The following is an 18,442-nucleotide window of genomic DNA, read 5'->3' as shown; positions in this document are numbered from 1 at the left end:
TATTTTTATTTTATATCTATATTATCTTAAACTAAATATGATACTAAAATATAATTTAATCTTGTATATTTATTGACTCTTCTTTATTGTATCTTTTAATCTCAATCTCAATTTCTCTTCCAAACACAGCTGCATAATTCAATGGAGTTTTATATCTATCTCTGTTAACACAATTAACATTTCTAAATCTAACTTGAATTTCAATATAAACACAGAACAACACATGCACCATATGACACCATCTCTCTTTATGCTTATGGGTGAAAATCACAACCATAGGAAATATTTTTACTACCATGATTAGGATTTAGGATTAGCATGCATGATGATGGTAGATCTTCATAGGGCACATGTGCAACATGCAATTCATCATTTATCTTCAACTTTCCCTAAAGTATATCAAGGGTAGGTATAGGTCCACCTTTTGGGGACTCTAGCAAATTAAATGAAAAGAGTCCTTTAATTTGTGCATTGTGCTCCTTGGAAAGTAGTTTCCTTGCTTTCTTATTTTGTAACTGAAAAAGATTATATTTTGAGTACATCTTTGTTGAGTGGTGGTTTCAACTTTGATGCCAATAGAAGAAGAAAGTCTTTATGAGATGATATATTCATTGTGGTCTCATCTAACGTGGAAAGCTTTGTGTTTTTGGTGGTATTGTCTGGTGAGTGGTGGTGTCAAAACCAGAATTCAGAAATCCACAAGTGGTGAAGTTGAGATGCAGCTTTCACTTGCTGATGTGTCTTTCAGTTAGTGTGTAATAGAAATGGACTATAAGCCCCCCATTATTGAGTCTCTCTAATCTAATTCTAATTCTGACACATTATCATAGATTTTTCTTCAATTGTAAGATATTGCTCCATTTTATGCTATCCTTGCTTTTAATACATCTTTTTCCATTTTAGGCTTACTTTGCTTCAAAAATCACAAATTTATTCTATTTTAGAACTTCTTTTAGCTTTTGGCCAATCAAATATTAAGATGCTATTATCATGTTCTGTAATTATATTGACAAATACTAATATATTTCGAAAAAAGTAAAGAGTGTAACTCTTTAAATTTTGTAGCTTTAATTCTAAATTTGAGTGATTGATATGAAATAGAAGAAATTCAGAGCTCATATTTATTTTTGATTGACAAAGAATATAACACATCATACTTAATATAGAACGTTTAATGATGAACCAATTACATCATGGTTTAATATTATTATAAAAATTGGTAATACATAATTTAATATTGCATGGCAATAAAATTGAAATGAGCTAAAAATATATGTAATTTTAGACACTAAAGTAAATGACAGTTACAGTTTTGGAGACCAAATTGGTGAATTGATGTCATAAGCAAAGAAGTTTGATATGTACATTGAATGTGGCTGATATTCTGATAATAAAATTTGTATGGAAGGCCCTATAGCAATTGATGTGTTGGAATTAATATTTGACACCTTATATATGTTGACCAAATCTGAGCCGGACAATGGTGTCTTGGTGCTACACTCAGCAGTCAGCAGCAGTGTAGTCAATTTTGTTCACATAATGCCATGATGAAGGTCTTTTCCTATTCATATTATATTATATATATTATGATGATAAATAATAATAATGTGGTCATGAGAAGTTTATTGCTTTTTGAAATATTCTTTGGCCTGGAGCCAGAATAGCCAAAGGGTCATAAACAGATTTTCTTTGCAGAAAAGACTCCCACTTTGGACCAAAGTGGGCCTTCCATTCCTCCTGTGTGTTATAGTGGGGCAAGTACTGCTTCACTCCAAGATTGTTTCTTTCACAGTACTCCAATATCCTTCTGTTCTCACCTTCTATGTGCTCTATCCCATCATTTCCACTTGAATCTCCCACTGCAGATGCTAAAATTCCCACTAAGTAAAACACTTCTTCATCTGGTGTCACAACTGAGCTTCTATTGTCCCACCTACACACCAACAACAACATTATTTTTATTATTAATATCTTCTTTTACTATTATTCATTTTCTTTTATTAGATAGCGTTTGAATTCTGCCTTTCTGTTACAGAATGGCGAAATACAGACGCAGTCTAGTAAATTAGTATCGAAGGATTGATTGATTGATTGATTACTTTGATTTATTTACTGGATAGATAAGGACAGGGCCATTGCTGGTTTCAGTTAGGATATTCCCAAAGACAACTTCTGCAAACTTGTGTATATTGCTTCTTGGTACAAAGAGATTGAGCCATGGGTGTGGAACATCCCACAACCCTTTTGAACGCAGCTTCAACTCTGATACATGCACTCTGTCTAAGAACTCTACATATGTTACTTCCGTTAGGAACAGTGTTGATTCAATATAGTGCAGATAAGACAAATGCTTCTCAACTTCCTACATTAACAAACAAAATCAAACACATTATTAGTGTTAGTGAGTTCATATGTTTCAACTACTGGTTTTAAATTTTGATTACATTTGTAGTCACCTCACCTCGTTTACGAAATCGATATCTTGTGGATTGAAATACTTGGCTAATTCTAGGCAGAAGAGGGTTCTTCCATCTGACTTGAACTGATTAGCTTGAATTGGATCTTGAGGATTAAAGGTTGATCTCCAATTATTTAGGAGACCAGTTCTGTTTATTATCACAAAACCTTCAATGTAATCAAATGCATTATTGTTCTCTGAAGATATCAGTTTCTCTTGGTCTCTTGTGAATGCTGTGAAATCTGAATACAACACTCTGATCCATTTCACCATGGTAGGTGCTGGTTCAAGTAAAATTCTTGCCCTTGTTATAATGCCAAACTGCCCAAGACCCCCTAACACACTGTGAAACAGTTCACCATTCTCATCCTTGGAGCAGTTTACCACTTGCCCTGTTCCTGCACCAAAACAGAAAAGAATATATAAAATTAAAATAAAATAAAATAAAAAATCTTGCTTGTCCCCGAGGTCAAGTAATCAACAAAACAAGAAATCTTAAAAGAAGCATGAGAAAGTTTCTATAGAGACAAAAACGTTAGTTGTTGTGGTGGTTATAAAATTTGATTCTTCTTTTCTCTTGACAGTTGAATTTTGGTTGCAGCCGCAATACTGCTGTCTTAACAAGACAAGACTTAAAAGTATCGCGGATGCAGCAATATTCAACGGTTTTTTTTTTTTTACTATTAATTACAATGCAACGAGAACTAACCAATCTACAAACCTGTAACAATCTCAAGTTGCTGAACATTACTGATCTGAGGACCGTGGCGGAACGCCTGGCCGCTTACGCCGGCATTGGAGAGCGTGCCGCCGACGGTAAGATGTAAATAGTCTGTCCATGATCTCGGTGTTAAACCAAACCTAAGAGTCTCATGCAAGATGTTTATCCACAACTCACCACCGGAAACATCAACATAAGGAGAATCAGAATCAGAATCTGAATCTGAATCTGAATCTGCTCCTAGATGTAGGTGCATTCCAGGTAGCTTAAGAGATTCCATGTTGATGACAATTCCATTGGGAGCTTGAGCCTGACCTTGGAGAGAGTGGGCATGGCCTCTTGCGGCAACAGTTAGGTGAGAAGTGGGTCCCATGAGCCACACATGCTTGATGGTGTTGGCAATGTCAGAAACTGATTCTGGATTCATAACTGCTATTGGTTGGTATTGGAACCTGTTTCCAAAGTCTTTAGCTGCATTTCTGAGGCTAGTTTCATCAAAACTGAAGTGTCCACCACCAACTGCATTCAAAGAAAAAGAAGAAGTTGTGATGCTTGAAAAGCACCAATCAAACCTAGTGATAATGGTTACACAACTAAGGAACAAGATTGTGAAGCTTCTAAGGAACGCAATAATATTCATTTTCTTTTCTATGTTTGTTTATTACTAGTTAGAGTTGAAGGAAAGAATATATAGAAACTTTGGTAGTTGTTGTTGTTCAAAGGAAAAGGGATTAGAAGAAGAAGAAGAAGAAGAAGAAAAAAAGTGAGGGAGTGAGGGTTGAAGTTAAGGTTTGGAGGTGAATTTAAAGAGGTTTTTTGTGAAGTGGTGATGGTGGCTGAGTCAACTCTTATTCACTCATTGGAGAGAATGCGTATGAAGACTGTCTACTTTGGAAACTAAATTAAAGAGTTTTGAGATTCTTTTTTCTTCTTTTTTTTTTTTCTTTTTTACTTGCTTCTGGATTCTTTCTTTCTTTCTACCGTTTTTAATTTGGTGCTATTGCTAAGAAGCTAAGCCTAAGGGATCATATATATGGAAAAGCAAAGTAAAGGAGAGAGATCTGAGTAATCTTGAACAGTAGTAACCACACAGAATAGTAATATTATTCCAATAATAATCTCAACGACATGTGTTCCCAAGTTGCTATTCATTAGTTCATTTAAGGATATGCTTTTCCCGATTTAGAAATCAGTCCTTTCTTTTTGTTACAGTGCATATCATGGTTCTTACAAACTCTTATAACTATTCCTCATTCCTGTACCCTATACATAGGACATTATTCAATTCCAATCACAAAATTAAGCCTTTCTTTGATTACAATTTTGATATCCAATCCAAATTCTTAAATTTCTATTCGTAATTTACATTAGTTTTGAGTTGATTTCTCTTAGTACTTAAGAATTTGTGATAGAATAATGTTTCAATAGTCTGCCGTAACAACTAAGGTAGAAATTCAAGTGTAATTAGAAGTTCATAATTGAAAATTGTTAGATAACAATTTAATTCAACCATCAAATTGAGTTGAGTGAATTTGGTTTGGGAGAGGTAAACATCGCGAATCCTAGAATGAGATTGGATGAGAAGGACTAGGAGGAAGAGAAGAATTGGATTATATTCCAAACAAGTTGGGTGGGGTTGTGGTTTATGTTGGTCCCATGTGACACGTGAATGTTTTCATTTAATTGGATTGGGACTATGCCCTCTTGGCCATTGATTGGGCTATGTATGGTCCTATATATGCTGAGAAGAGTGGCAATTGCAAAATACTAGCTTCAGACAAATTAATCAAACACCTCTGCTTTTAGTACAATATACTCTTCTTTCTGCTGTATCAAATCTTTTGTACCTAACTCTACCACAACTTTGATCTCATTTTCTTCCCTATACTCTATATCTTCATCAAATTTCATATTATATGCAATTTTATGCTAAATTTCAACTCTGCTTTTAAAACTATGCTAGCTTCGTCCCATAATTTGCAATATATTCATATATGATTTTATCATACTTCTTATACTATTATACTTGAGCATTGAAATTTTTTACAGGTACACTTCCATTTTCATTGAAATGCTATTTTTGAGTAAAGACAATTTGCAGAATTTTATACACCGATATTACATATCTATGTTCTATTATTATAATAAAAGTAACCCTAAATTCACATTTAAAACACTTCCTGTTTATTATTTTATTTTTTATATTAACAAAAAAAGTGGTTCATTATGACTATAATTTAAGAGTACATGATCATGAGTGACATCAATAAGAAAATAATATTCATTCTTGAAGGATTAAAATACCCACAATTAATTATAAAAAAGTTAAAAAAAAATTTATACCTGCTAACGTTTCATATTAACATTGTGTTAATGGTAGTTGAATTAGAAACGACAAAAATTTACTATTTATAAATTGAAGTACTAATTTAATCATTTTTGAAAGTCAGAGACTATTTTATCAATTAGTTATAACTCAAATGGTATAATTTTTCCATTCTTATCTAGAAGTCTCATATTTAAATTTTACTCTAACTTAAAAAAAATTAAAAACTATTTTAATAAATATTAAAAATTTTAAGGACCAAACTAGATATTATCTCTAAAAGATATTAATATTATGGGTAATAAAATTAATTTATTTTTTAAAAAATTTCAAATAAATTATAATTTATTATTGTTATTTAATTTTGAGATATTGGATTGTGAATATTTGGAATAGAAATGAAAATAATGAATATTTGGAATAAAAATGAAAATAATGATACAAAACCTAAAAAAAAAAGTAAAAACGAAAATAACACACCCTTTAAAACTTGTGCTACACACATTTTTCTTAATTTTAATGTGTGCAAATGGATTGCCGTAAATTTTTTATAAGATACAATGAAAATTACTTTGATTTTAGTTTTGTACTCATACAACCACGTCTTATATCAATAATATTTTATAGAATATTCTCAATCTTTAAAAAGTATAAAAATTGATGAGAAGATAGAAAATTTGAAAATTGTGATGGATTCTTAACATATGTTTCTCATTCTAATTATCCTACTTACAAGCACATATTCCATGAATACATTCACGAAGGAACCTTTGAGGAGATATAATCTTTCAGTAAGTTACAATCTTATAAAGAGGTGTAATATTTTAAATATGACTTTTCATTCATTTTGAACATATATCACACATTCACACAATCACCCACTATTTTTAAAATTTCTCAACTTTATATCATCCCGAAAATCTTATACTTTCATTAATTAGTGGTCACTTGTTCTAATTAAAATGGTAGACAAATTTAATTTGTATTCATTTAACTCATATAAACAAACTACGTTGATTACACATAAAATCACAATATTATTAAATGTTATATTTAATGTGACACGTTTAAATTTAATATAGCATGGTCATGTAATGTGTATCTGTTTATGAGTGTTTTAAGAATAAACCTTTAATTCCAAGATTGGCTTCACTCCATAATCATATAGGTATACTCTGTCAAAAGTGTCCAATAAATTGCAATTATATGCTTACTATGGGTTTATTAAGAATAAAGTTCAAGCTTTCCTTTTTTTTATGGTTCGAATTACTATTTACCTTGGAATAGATAAATCTTTTAGGTACTTCCTGTTACTCTAATTATGTTTTTTTTTTTTTGTCGTATTAAACTCAAGACTTTAATATAATATGATGATTTGGCTTTTTACTATTATTGCTGATCATTTAACATGTATGAATTTTTGTCACATTCTTATTAATGTTTCAAACATCAAATTTCTTATTAATTTTGTTAATTATAATTTACTATCTTAAAATTTTAATTAAATATGATGTCTTTTTATTTTATATTCTCTTATCTAATTTCTCTTCGAAATCTTTTCGATAATCGAGAACTCTCTATGATAGCCTAACAAATCCTTTTGTTAAAGGATCAATGTATAGTCAGTGTCCGTGGTTTCAATCAAACTAAAATTTTATGCAACAATTCTAAACCATTCTAACAAAAAATTTATATGTTGCGTTCTCAACCATACATCTATTTTTCCTTCAATTTGTCTCATAATTTTTTTGTGCTGCCAACCATGCCATTGAAAATATATCCGGTGTATATATAGTTATCATTACCCTACTTCGTCATCCTTAAATCCAGTGATCTTCCCTTTAAGACTTTAGTATAGTAAATGATGAAAAACTAGATGAAATCGACTTCATGTGAAGTTGATATCTGAGAGTCGGTCAAATTATCTAACGGCTCTCGGGTAGTCGACTTCCACTGAGTTTTCAACATAGTAAATACATATGGGACTTTTTATATTGTGAAAAAAAATGAAAGTATATTTTTTTTGTTAATCTCATAAAATTTCTATCATAAAATGTTTTCAATTTGACAAAGTTCTAAAGTTATATCCTTAATTGTTGCCGAAGCTGTTATTTCCTTGATGTTTTTAAGCCTAAACATGGTGAGAACTTGATTGTGAATATTTGGGATAAAGATATAGATCCTGCAAAAGGAAGATTATTTGTGAAAGGAAATAGTACATAACCTATAAAGGTGTGTTATATATACATACTTTTTTTTTTACTTAACTCATCACCCACCAATCCAAATTAAAGTGTACAAATACGTTACCGACGAGTTTCTTATAAGATAAAATAAAAATAGTTTTTTTTTAATACTCATACAAAAAAGATTTATACCAAATATTACAAAATAATATTTTCTAATATTTTATTTTGCACATAAAATAAGTGTTGAAATAGAGAAAATAAAAAATCTAAAAATTATGGTAGATTCTTATCATTTATTTATTTATCATTCAGATTATTTTATTTATAGACACATATTTTATGACTAAATTTATAAAAAAAATACTTTTAAGAAGATACAATCCTTCAATAAATTTTAGATTTGTGAAAAATATAACACTTGAACACGACTTTTCATTTATTTTAAAAATATATTTCACAATTATAGTTTAATCAATTATTTATGATTTTAAACTGTTGGAATTTAATATTTTAGAATCTAAATTAATAACACCCTACAAAAATTACATTGGAAGTTAGTTAAAATAGAAGAGTCAAGTAAATCTGATGAGATATTATCATAAATAATAGTTAGAAAATTAAAACAAAGCATAGCACGTGGTTGTATTCCTATAGGATAAGATAGGATGTGTCAGTAAGTGTTTATAAGAATTTCAACCTTTTTTTAACGATAGTACTTTCACTATACTGTCTGAGTCATGACCCTAGCTATTCTTGATCCATTGCCAACTACAACCATGTCCAATGAAAGATTTTGCAGCTTCATAGGGTAGCATCTTTATCCCATAACGGCCAAATCAATTTGTCATTTCATTTGATATTGGTGAAAATTGAAAATGCTTTTATAATCTTATATGTATTGGAAAAACCTATTCCTTGTTTTCTATGGGAAAATAACGATATAACCCAAGGGGCAATGGACCATAGGTTATACATACAATCAATAATGTCTCACGTCTTATTGAGTTAAAAACATAAACATTATCTTTCTTTATCTTTTTATTATCTATGGTTGGCGTGTCCATTCATTAAAAGATATTATTAGGTTAGTTACATAGTTATGAGTGTTGTTTCAAGTTGAATAAATTATCATTTGTATTTATAAAAGATACAGATGTTATAAATATATCATATAAAAATAAAATGATAATTATAATTATGGAAGATGATTTTCGTGTGTCAAAAGTATTCAGATGTTGGTTACACAATTAATCTGTTAGGATATTCTTAGCACACGAAAGATACAATTATCATTTTATTCTTATATGAATATATTTGTCAACGTTTATATTTTTCATAAATACAAATGGTAATTTATTTTTTTAAGTTAGTATTTTTAATTTTTTATTTTTAAATTTGATATTACTTATATTTCACCACCTTGTATAGTTTTTAAAAATAAATTTAGCTTTGATACATCGTAAAATAATTTTATATGTATATTTAATAATATAATATTATATCAATAAAAATAATATTTTTTATATTAATTATATAAATAGTTATCTAAAAATAAAATAGATATAATTGTATAAAATATTTTATATTATATATATATATATATTAAAATTAAATTAAACTCTAAAAAAATACATTTTTTAACAATTTTTTTCTTCAATTGAGCTTTGTTTTTCTTAATAGAAAATTATCAGTATGAACATCCTCCATACTATCTAGAATAACCATCCGAGTATTAAGGATAATAAATATCTTCCCGAAAAATTAAACTAATTTTGGGGTTTACCAAGAATCGAACTCTTAACCTTTCGGATTTAGCACTTTAATACTATGTCATGATACCACTCATCCCAAAAGCTTCAGCTGATGGGAAAATGTAACACTAATGATTATATCTCTAATATTCTATAAACCTCCATTGTACATATTGTATAAATATTTTATTAACTTCTCATACTTTTCCTTATGTAAAACTGCTAGTTGAAAAATGTTATATAATTTAATATATTTAATTAAATTATTATCTTAATAATTCTCAACTATTAATTTCATGTAAAAATAACTGTAGTTTATTCGGTCTAAATACAATGTCATCAACACAGTATTATAAAATGCCATCGTGTGTGTTATTTCTTAAGTTCTTAGAACTCATCATTTTTAATTATTTTTTCATTTCTCGTCTTGAAAAGTATATTCTTAACGTATAGTTATTACTAAATTGCATAGTTAAAAGAATATGGTTAGTTGGTAACATATACCTTCTTTAATTTGTTTATTAATATCATTCCATATTGTAGGGTAGAGCGAGTTTAATGAAGAGTTGTAGGGTTTATGTATATACAGAATCTATTGAATTTTGTATGAAATAATAAAATGCATGACACAGGATCATGAAATGATGAAAAAGTAAGTAATTAACATTATCATTGCCGCGTTTTTATATTAAGATAGATAAAGGGCTTGGTATGGCACCTCAATATAATGTTCATGCACATGTTTCCAATCAAAACTTCATCTTTAAATCTTCTTTGCTTGCCATTGTAATAATAAATTGATATTGTTGTTAGAATTTTGACTTACACAACACAGAGTTATCATTGGCCTATGCATGTATGGTATCCCCCTCTCTAGTGTGAAAATGTGAACACTATTGACATAGTCTTGGTGGTGGTGGAAAACCTAATCCTATACTTATGATGACTTTGCTTTTATAGAATAATTTAACTCGACAAGTGTAGCTGATCATAACCGACTTATTTTCTAAATTTCATCTTAAACATTAAGACTGTATTTGTTTTTTGATGAGATATTGATGTGTTTTACAGATAAGATATAGACAAAAATATTATGTTAAGAAATAATAATTTTATGTATTTTTTGTTTATCCTGATAGAAAGAATATTGAGACATTAATAAAATATATAATTTATTTTTTATTTTTATATTTTTTATTTTTTATAATTATATTTTTATTATTATATTTTTTTAAATTTTTTAAATAAAAAATAAAAATAAATTAAATTTTTATAATTTATTTTAATTTATCATCAAATAAAATACAAAAATAATATTTTTTATGTTTTTATCTTTTATCTCTTGTTCTTAATGTTTGTCTTATTCTATTCTTAAAATCAAATGTAATAGAGAGAATTTTAAATTGCGAATCAATTATCATATTTATTAAAAGTGCTTATAAATTAGTACAGTAACGAACGAATTAATCACTAATATAGTAAAACATTATAAAAAAATGATATAGACATCATGAAGACATTAATGAATAAATTAAGTTAAAATAATGATAGTAAAAAGAAATTAAAGAGAACATAAAGAGAGAAATTATTGTTATAGGGAGAGTAATAATAATGATGTGGGAATACTCCATAAGACGTATAGTGAATGATAGGCACATAATGGGGCCTATAAGTGGGGGATTGATGCTTGGATTGTGGAGAGCAGAATCCCCTTTTGGGCAGTGAAAAATCTCAAGATTATGAAACAATAATCAACAATTGTCATATTTAACAATCAATGGGCGGCCAGAAAGGCAAAATTTTTTAATTTCTTTTTTTTTTTACACAAATGTTACATGATTTAACATTGATATAAGACAAGAATGCCACATCGGTTTTATGTGAGAGTGTTTGATAGGATGGTCAGAGATTTGTCAAAGTGGGATAAGCTAAGAAGAACCCTACAACGTTAAAATAAAGAACATCTATCTCACAGCGTTAGGAGCATGCATGTGCAATTACATAAGATCATATCTCTTTTTTTTTTTTTTTTTTTACTAAAGATAAAAAAAATCGACAACCTATTAAGTGAATATGAAAAACTATAACTCATTGGCTTCAAATTTCAACCATTTTTTTTTGGGTGACCTCAAATTTCAACCGTTTAGATGTTCTTATTTGTCCTTTTTAATTAAAAAAAATCTATTCATTTAATTTTTTTCATTAAATATAGTATATACATCTTCATACTCATATTCATATTATTATACATATATATTATATGTCTGAGTTAAGATTTACTTTTAAATGTTCTTTATTAAATAATAAAAAAACATTGTATTTTTGTTAATTAAATAATTTTTAATTTATTATATTTATATTAATAATTCATGTTTAGTATTTAAAATTTAAAATCTAAGATAATTCGTTTTTTATTTCTCTTTTTTTATCTTTAATAACAAAATAATATTCAGAAACGTTTCCTTTTTAATTATTTTTTTAGAATGCATTAGTATTTGTCCTCATTTAAAATATAAGAAATAAATATTGATTTAATGTTCAAAATAAAGATGAGCAACAAAGTAACCGTGGGAATAATATATTACATATAGTAGTATTATTCTTAATTATCATGTAACCATATCTCACTTTATCACACTTTATGGATGCGAGGATGTCTCCTTGTCTCATACCAACCATAATAATAAGAGAATAATAAAGGTGTAAATGATAAAATTCATTCTTTTATATATATATATATATATATATATATATATATATATATATATATATATATATATATATATATGTATATTGTTTATTGTCACTACTCTTCGTTATCATCACCAAGAAGAAGGAAACTAAAGTTGAGGTTATTTGAATATGTTTATTATTGGAGACTTTCATTTCAATAATTTTAAGAAATGATGTGTATGGACTATGGTTGAATGCTAATACATTCTAAAAAAAAATAAAAATGGAGAGCACCTTAAGCTTTAAAATTTAAATCTTAATTTTTAAATTTTAAATTTTGAATCTTAAATTATAAATTTTAAAAATTTAATATGAATTGTTGATATAAAATATAATAAATAAAAAAATAAAATTTATTTAATTAATAAAAACTATAATATTTTTAAATATAATATTTTTTATTAATAATAAAGAACATTTAAGAATAAGTCAACCTGTATTTGATTTAATTATCACCTTTTTTTATAAATGAAAAACGCTAATAAGAATCAATGTTTTAGTGGACAAAAATAAAAAATTGACTAGTATACAAGAAAAAAAGTTATTAATTCCTCTAACATTTGTGATTATAAATTAATGAATTACACGTGTTAAAAAAGAAAAAAGGAGTAATAAAAAAATATTTGTGAGTATTTAAGTTATGTAGAATAATATAATATAAAAAAATATTTATAGGTACTAAAAGAATTAAAATAATAAAAATATAATATTTTATAATAAATGTTTAGATATGTTAAATAATGTTAATTAATCTTAATTATATTCTAACAAAACGTAAGAGTTCAAAATATAAAGATCGATCTATATACTATATATCATTGCTGGTACAAAGAAAGACTTTCTTCATGAATTGTTAAAATATTTTCTTGTTTAATTTATTATTATTAGCCACCTTGCCACATCTGCCAGTTTACCACATTATATTCAGTACTGATGAATAAATAAAATCTCTATATTTATTCATGTATTATTATTCATCAAACGCCAAAATAGATTAAAATCTAAACTATGATTAGATCATGTTTGGGAACAATAAAGAGAAGACTTTTTTATTTTCCAAAAACTAATCATGTTTAGATAAAATTTTGAAAATAGATTATAATGGACTAGTTAATAATTTTAAGATAAAAATAGCTTATAAGTGAAATTAATATTTTAAAATTTAAGAGTATAAGTAAAAGTTTATTATTTTTAAATTATAATAATTTACCAATTTAACCTCAAATCTTAAATATTAAATCATATAAACAATTTTTCATAGCTATATTTTTGCAATTATATCACTTAAATAGTTTTTTTTTCATACATTCCAAACACAACAGATTATCTTAAAGCCACTTTTTATTTAAAATATTCAAACATAAATTAAATGTCATATGCTTGATTATTTTAAAAAGTAGTTATACAATAATAATTACTAAAATAAATTTAATTTTTCAGCGGTCCCAAACACATCCTAGTTCATTTTTGGTGACTTTTTATGGGTAAAATAAAACCTATATTCACTTTGTAAAAGAGTAATTAATAAGACGTATACAACTGAAATAATCACAGCAGACAAAATAGAAGGTAACTTAATATAACTATGTGCATGAACATATATATACACATGCATATAACTTAAAATAACTATGGCCTTTTAAGACCACACATTATTCATTTATTTTTCCCTATCATAACCAGCTGGCTATTTCATGCATAACATATACGTCTTAGTCTAATAAATATACATAGCTATATATGATCTCACATAATTATTGGTATACCTCATATCATTTAATTTTGAGCATAATCTATCTCTCCAAGGACCACCAATAGATTATGATTTATAATGTTTTTTTTTTTCTAAATATCTTTTAGTTTGATAGATAAAGAATTAATATGTTACAGATTAAAATTTTATTTAATTAAAATTTTTTTACCAGTCTACGAAATATTATATATATAAAGATAAATTTAAATTTTTGACACTTGTTTAATGAATAAGTGAACTAACTATTAATCCAAATTTGTTACTTGGCGTATAATTAACAAAGCTAAATTTTTAACAAAAAATGTCAGAAAATAAAAATTTTTAACAAAAAATAATTAAAAATGATTATTTTGACTTTATTTAATAAAAAAGTTTAAATTGTTTAAAATATATTTTTTTATCTTTTTAGTATTACCGAATTTTTAATTTGCATATACCAATAATTAATATTCCAGCTTTGCAAAAGGGATAGTTACTTCCAACAGTGTATATAAATGCAAATGATATGGGATTGAAGCCTCCATTAATTTTGAGAAAGATGGTTATTGTATAATGGAATTAGTAGGATTATGATGGTGGCTATGAAAGAGGAAGTAGATCATCATCATCAATGATAGGCCACCTTAATATGTTTACGTGCTAAATATTTATTATGAGACATACTAGTATTAAATTCATCTCAGTATCAAAGATATTTTTATTTTCTTATATATTATTATTATTTTTTAATTTGTCAGCATCATATTCTTTTGACTTGGTTAACTTCACCCAATAAGCTCTCAACATTTATGACTCAATAATAATATATAAATGCTTGATATGACTAATGATTAAAGAATTGAAATTGAAAGAGAGAAAATCATGTTTATTATTATTATTATTATTTAAATCTCATATATAGTTTGAATGATTTTACTTTTTGCCTTATTGATAATTTTTTGCTGCCTCTAATGTATGCCTTTTTTATAGCATGTCGTTGCAGCAGTGTGTGTAGCATCATGCGTGGAACTCACTATGAATTGAAGGTCCCCAGCAGCCTCGCTGGACATATGTTCAAAAGAATAAAAAGTAGCCCATTGGAAAGAAAAACATACTACTTACTTAAAATAAATAATGGGTAAATTATTAAAATAATGCTAAAAAATTTATATTACTGACAAAAAATCTCAAAGATATTATAAAAATATGATAAAAATAAATAAATATTAAATATGTATTCTAAAAAAATTTTAGAAATTAAATTCTGATATAATTTTTTATAATTATTATTAGAAAAATAAAATTTTTTACCTTTAAAATTTAATAATTTTATGTTGAGTGAATTTTTGAATTTTTTATTGTAAATGACTATATTTTTTAAAAAATAAAAAATCTAAAAATTATATATATATATATATATATATATAATAAAACTAAGGTTGGTTGAGTTTTAAAGTGATGGAGAAGTTTAAATAATGTTTATATGAAGTTATATAGATTAAGGTTTTAGTGCCATTGGCTCATCACCATACCATAAAAATAAAGAAAAATATACGTGTTATTGAATATTTATATCTGAAATTAAATAAAAAAAAAGAAGAGTAGAGTGACAAATGCAATGAATCCAGATGAAAACTTTTCAGTTGTTCGTTGAGCCGGGATCTAGGTGTGTAGAATGATGGATCGGAACGTAGGTGATGATCTTATGGAGGGAAAGGCTTCGTCAGAAAGTCGTCGGTTGATTGGTGGGTGAAGCCACCTGTAAAAACACTCCGATACCTAAATCAGTATCTATACGATGAAGCAGCTGTTTTTAGGGTAACAATAGCGTATCAAAAGAGAGTGCTAAGTCCCTTTCCCTTATCCTCATTCATCCGAGTGGGCCTCCCACCTCCTTAGGGTCTAGTCCCTTTTTCAGCTTTGGCCAGCTATCAAGTCCCTTCCAAAAAAAATTCGTGCCGTGTATCCGTACGCCTGCTCGTACGAAATGGGACGAGCGTCCGTTTGTTGAATCGTGTGTGAATTACGTTGAGTTGGGCCATAACAGAAACTGATATACAAAAATAAAGTACATACAACATGAAAATTATTGAGTATGACTATTTAAGATTTGTTTTAATTTAATATTTAATAAAAAATTATGTGTATATTAAAATTTAATCACTGTATTATGTATATGTATATATATATATGTGCGTGTGGGTTGTTGTCGTTGAGTTAAAAAGTAAATAAATAATATTTTTTGGGATGACAATATTACTGGGACTATGAATAAATAGTCCAAATTATTAGTGTTGTTTAATATTTGTCTTAATTTAAATTTAATAAGTAATAAGGGCTTTTTTATTCAAATATGTATAAGAAAATTATTAATACCCAAAATGCGCATGGATAAAAAATTGGAACAAAATACGCATGGCCATCTCAGATGCAGCACACACGAAATAGAATTGCACTCTATTATAAGAAAGGCGCACACGAAATAGATGGAATGCCTTGACTGCGCACTTGACATCCCATTCCCGGTGAGGCAGACACGAAATGGGTTACTTCAAGGTTATCAGCCGCGAATTGGAGGACCTCAGGGTTGGCAGACGCAAATTGGTCCAACTCACTGGCGGCGACAACGAAATGGCCCATTCCTTGTCTGGCACACACAAAATGACATTTTGGCAGTAATAGCAATAAGTTCTAGTAGTCACAGTTTTCGTACGAGCATACAATGGGTGGTTTGGGTGGCAATGGTTTGTAGGGTTGTGCCTGGATCAATATAAAAAGGGTGAAGAAGGAGGGGACCAATTTGCCGGGTAGTGGATATAGGAGAGAAAATTGTGGTGAAAATTTTTTTGGTGTGGTAAAAAAAATGTATTGTGATAAAAAAATTTCTATAAAAATGAGTAGCAGTAGAATCAACGTTGAAGAAAATCTTAATAGATTGGATGAGTTTTACATTCCTACGCATTTACATCAAAATGTATAAATTTAGGGTGTTATATATGTGAATAGTTTTTGTCGTTTAGTAGTCTTGTTAGTAGTAATTTTATTATTATTTTATCTTTCTTGCATTATTTTGAATAATTGTATTTTGGTCATTTTCTATTTCAATCGACACATGTGCTTACTCTGCATAGCATACTAGTTGACGTTTTCACTTCAGATCAGCCAGATCCAAGCATGGAGATCAGGCGGCAGATACTTGATTTTTGTATATAAAGCGTTTTGAATACAACAACCCATTGATAAGCGTCCTTGTGGAAAGATGGCATCCTGAAACCCACATGTTTCATCTCCCATAGGGTGAGTGTACTGTTACTCTAGAGGACGTCGCAATGCAATTGGGGTTACCAGTTGACGGTGAGCCTGTGAGCGGCACTCTGAGGTCTTAGAGTAAGTTCCACCAAAGAGATATTTGACAATGGTATGAAGAACTCCTCGGTGAAGTTCCTGGCATGTCGGAACAACGAAGTTTAACATAAAATTGAAATGGCTCAAAAGTCGACTCCAACAGATGCCGCTTGACTCTCCAGAGGATGGCGTCATATGGTATGCACGTTGTTATATTCTGTATTTATTGGGTGGCGTTCTACTACCGGACAAGGCAAACAACACTGTCCACGTCCGTTATCTTTCGCTTTTGGCCAACTATGACGCCATTAGTACATATGATTGGGGCAGTGCCATTCTTTGTTGGTTATATAGAGTCATGTGCTTAGCAACAGATTATAACGTGGAGGGTATGGCTGGCTGTCATACGTTGCTAATGTCATGGATATACTACAGGCTTCTTTTCTGGGCACCAGACGTGACGAGTCTGTATACGTTGCCGTTAGCTACAAGGTAATATATTATATGACATATCATGTGTAGTTATGGTTCCGTCAACTAAAACCAGTGACTTGCAGTGCTTGAATGCTTCAACACATGATGGAAATGACCAGAATACCTGATGAAACATGACACTATCACGGTCCAACGTGTTTCTGACGTAGTATGGTCGGGTTTCTAGGTCAACAATTGTACCTAACACGAGTACGCTTAGCTATTAAAACAGAGTAACGAATGCAAACAACAACAAAAATTCCATAATGTGACATGTATTTTATACCTGGAATGAAAGTTTGCAGCGTGTCGAAATATCTCCACAGTTGATTGTATGAGTCATCCCAGTCTCCAAAGATTCTGGCAATTGACTTTTGCTTCGCTAGCCAAACCTTCTTGTAAGACACCTTGTATCCGTATGCTGACTCAACAAAACCCTGCAACACCTTGATGCAAATGGTAGCATTTGCCTGAACCATGGGGAATATACACTGGCATGTGACATTACTATCAAGTTGAGCATGATCTTGCAACATCGCAGTTGCCAAACAATTGTGAGGCCCTTGGTATTTTATGATTTTCCAAAATTTCGAAGCCCTAGTCTTCGCAACCCTTACCTTCCAAAGACATTGGTCATCAAATTATTTGCATCGACATACATACTGAGTTTGATCTGACTCTACCATATTGTATTATGCACTTCTACGTATGTT

The 18,442-nt window shown here is 28.6% G+C and overlaps 1 protein-coding gene across 1 annotated transcript; it reads right to left on the bottom strand.

The window, feature by feature from the left end:
• Window positions 1-1,597: 1,597 nt before the first annotated feature.
• On the bottom strand, window positions 1,598-4,222 carry LOC112789376 (cytokinin dehydrogenase 6). The gene is made up of 4 exons (XM_025831235.3): window positions 3,180-4,222; window positions 2,462-2,856; window positions 2,100-2,362; window positions 1,598-1,933 (listed from the first exon to the last, which is right to left on the bottom strand). The coding sequence occupies exons 1-4, from the start codon at window positions 3,817-3,819 to the stop codon at window positions 1,612-1,614; spliced, it is 1,620 nt and encodes a 539-aa protein (XP_025687020.1). The 5' UTR covers window positions 3,820-4,222; the 3' UTR covers window positions 1,598-1,611.
• Between the last annotated feature and the right edge of the window lie 14,220 nt (window positions 4,223-18,442).

This window comes from Arachis hypogaea, chromosome 3 (genome assembly GCF_003086295.3).
Source record: "Arachis hypogaea cultivar Tifrunner chromosome 3, arahy.Tifrunner.gnm2.J5K5, whole genome shotgun sequence".
Lineage (NCBI taxonomy): Eukaryota > Viridiplantae > Streptophyta > Magnoliopsida > Fabales > Fabaceae > Arachis > Arachis hypogaea.
Note: the sequence above shows the minus strand (reverse complement) of the source record. Positions and strands in the feature narration are given on the sequence as shown.

Bases quoted from the DNA above. Each gene is read 5' to 3' on its own strand.
- LOC112789376 (XM_025831235.3), bottom strand. From the start codon at position 3,819: ATGAATATTATTGCGTTCCTTAGAAGCTTCACAATCTTGTTCCTTAGT. The intron at 2,857-3,179 runs GTTTGTAGATTG...GTTTTGGTGCAG, and splicing joins GCAACTTGAGATTGTTACAG to GAACAGGGCAAGTGGTAAAC. The intron at 2,363-2,461 runs GTGAGGTGACTA...TTGTTAATGTAG, and splicing joins ATATCGATTTCGTAAACGAG to GAAGTTGAGAAGCATTTGTC.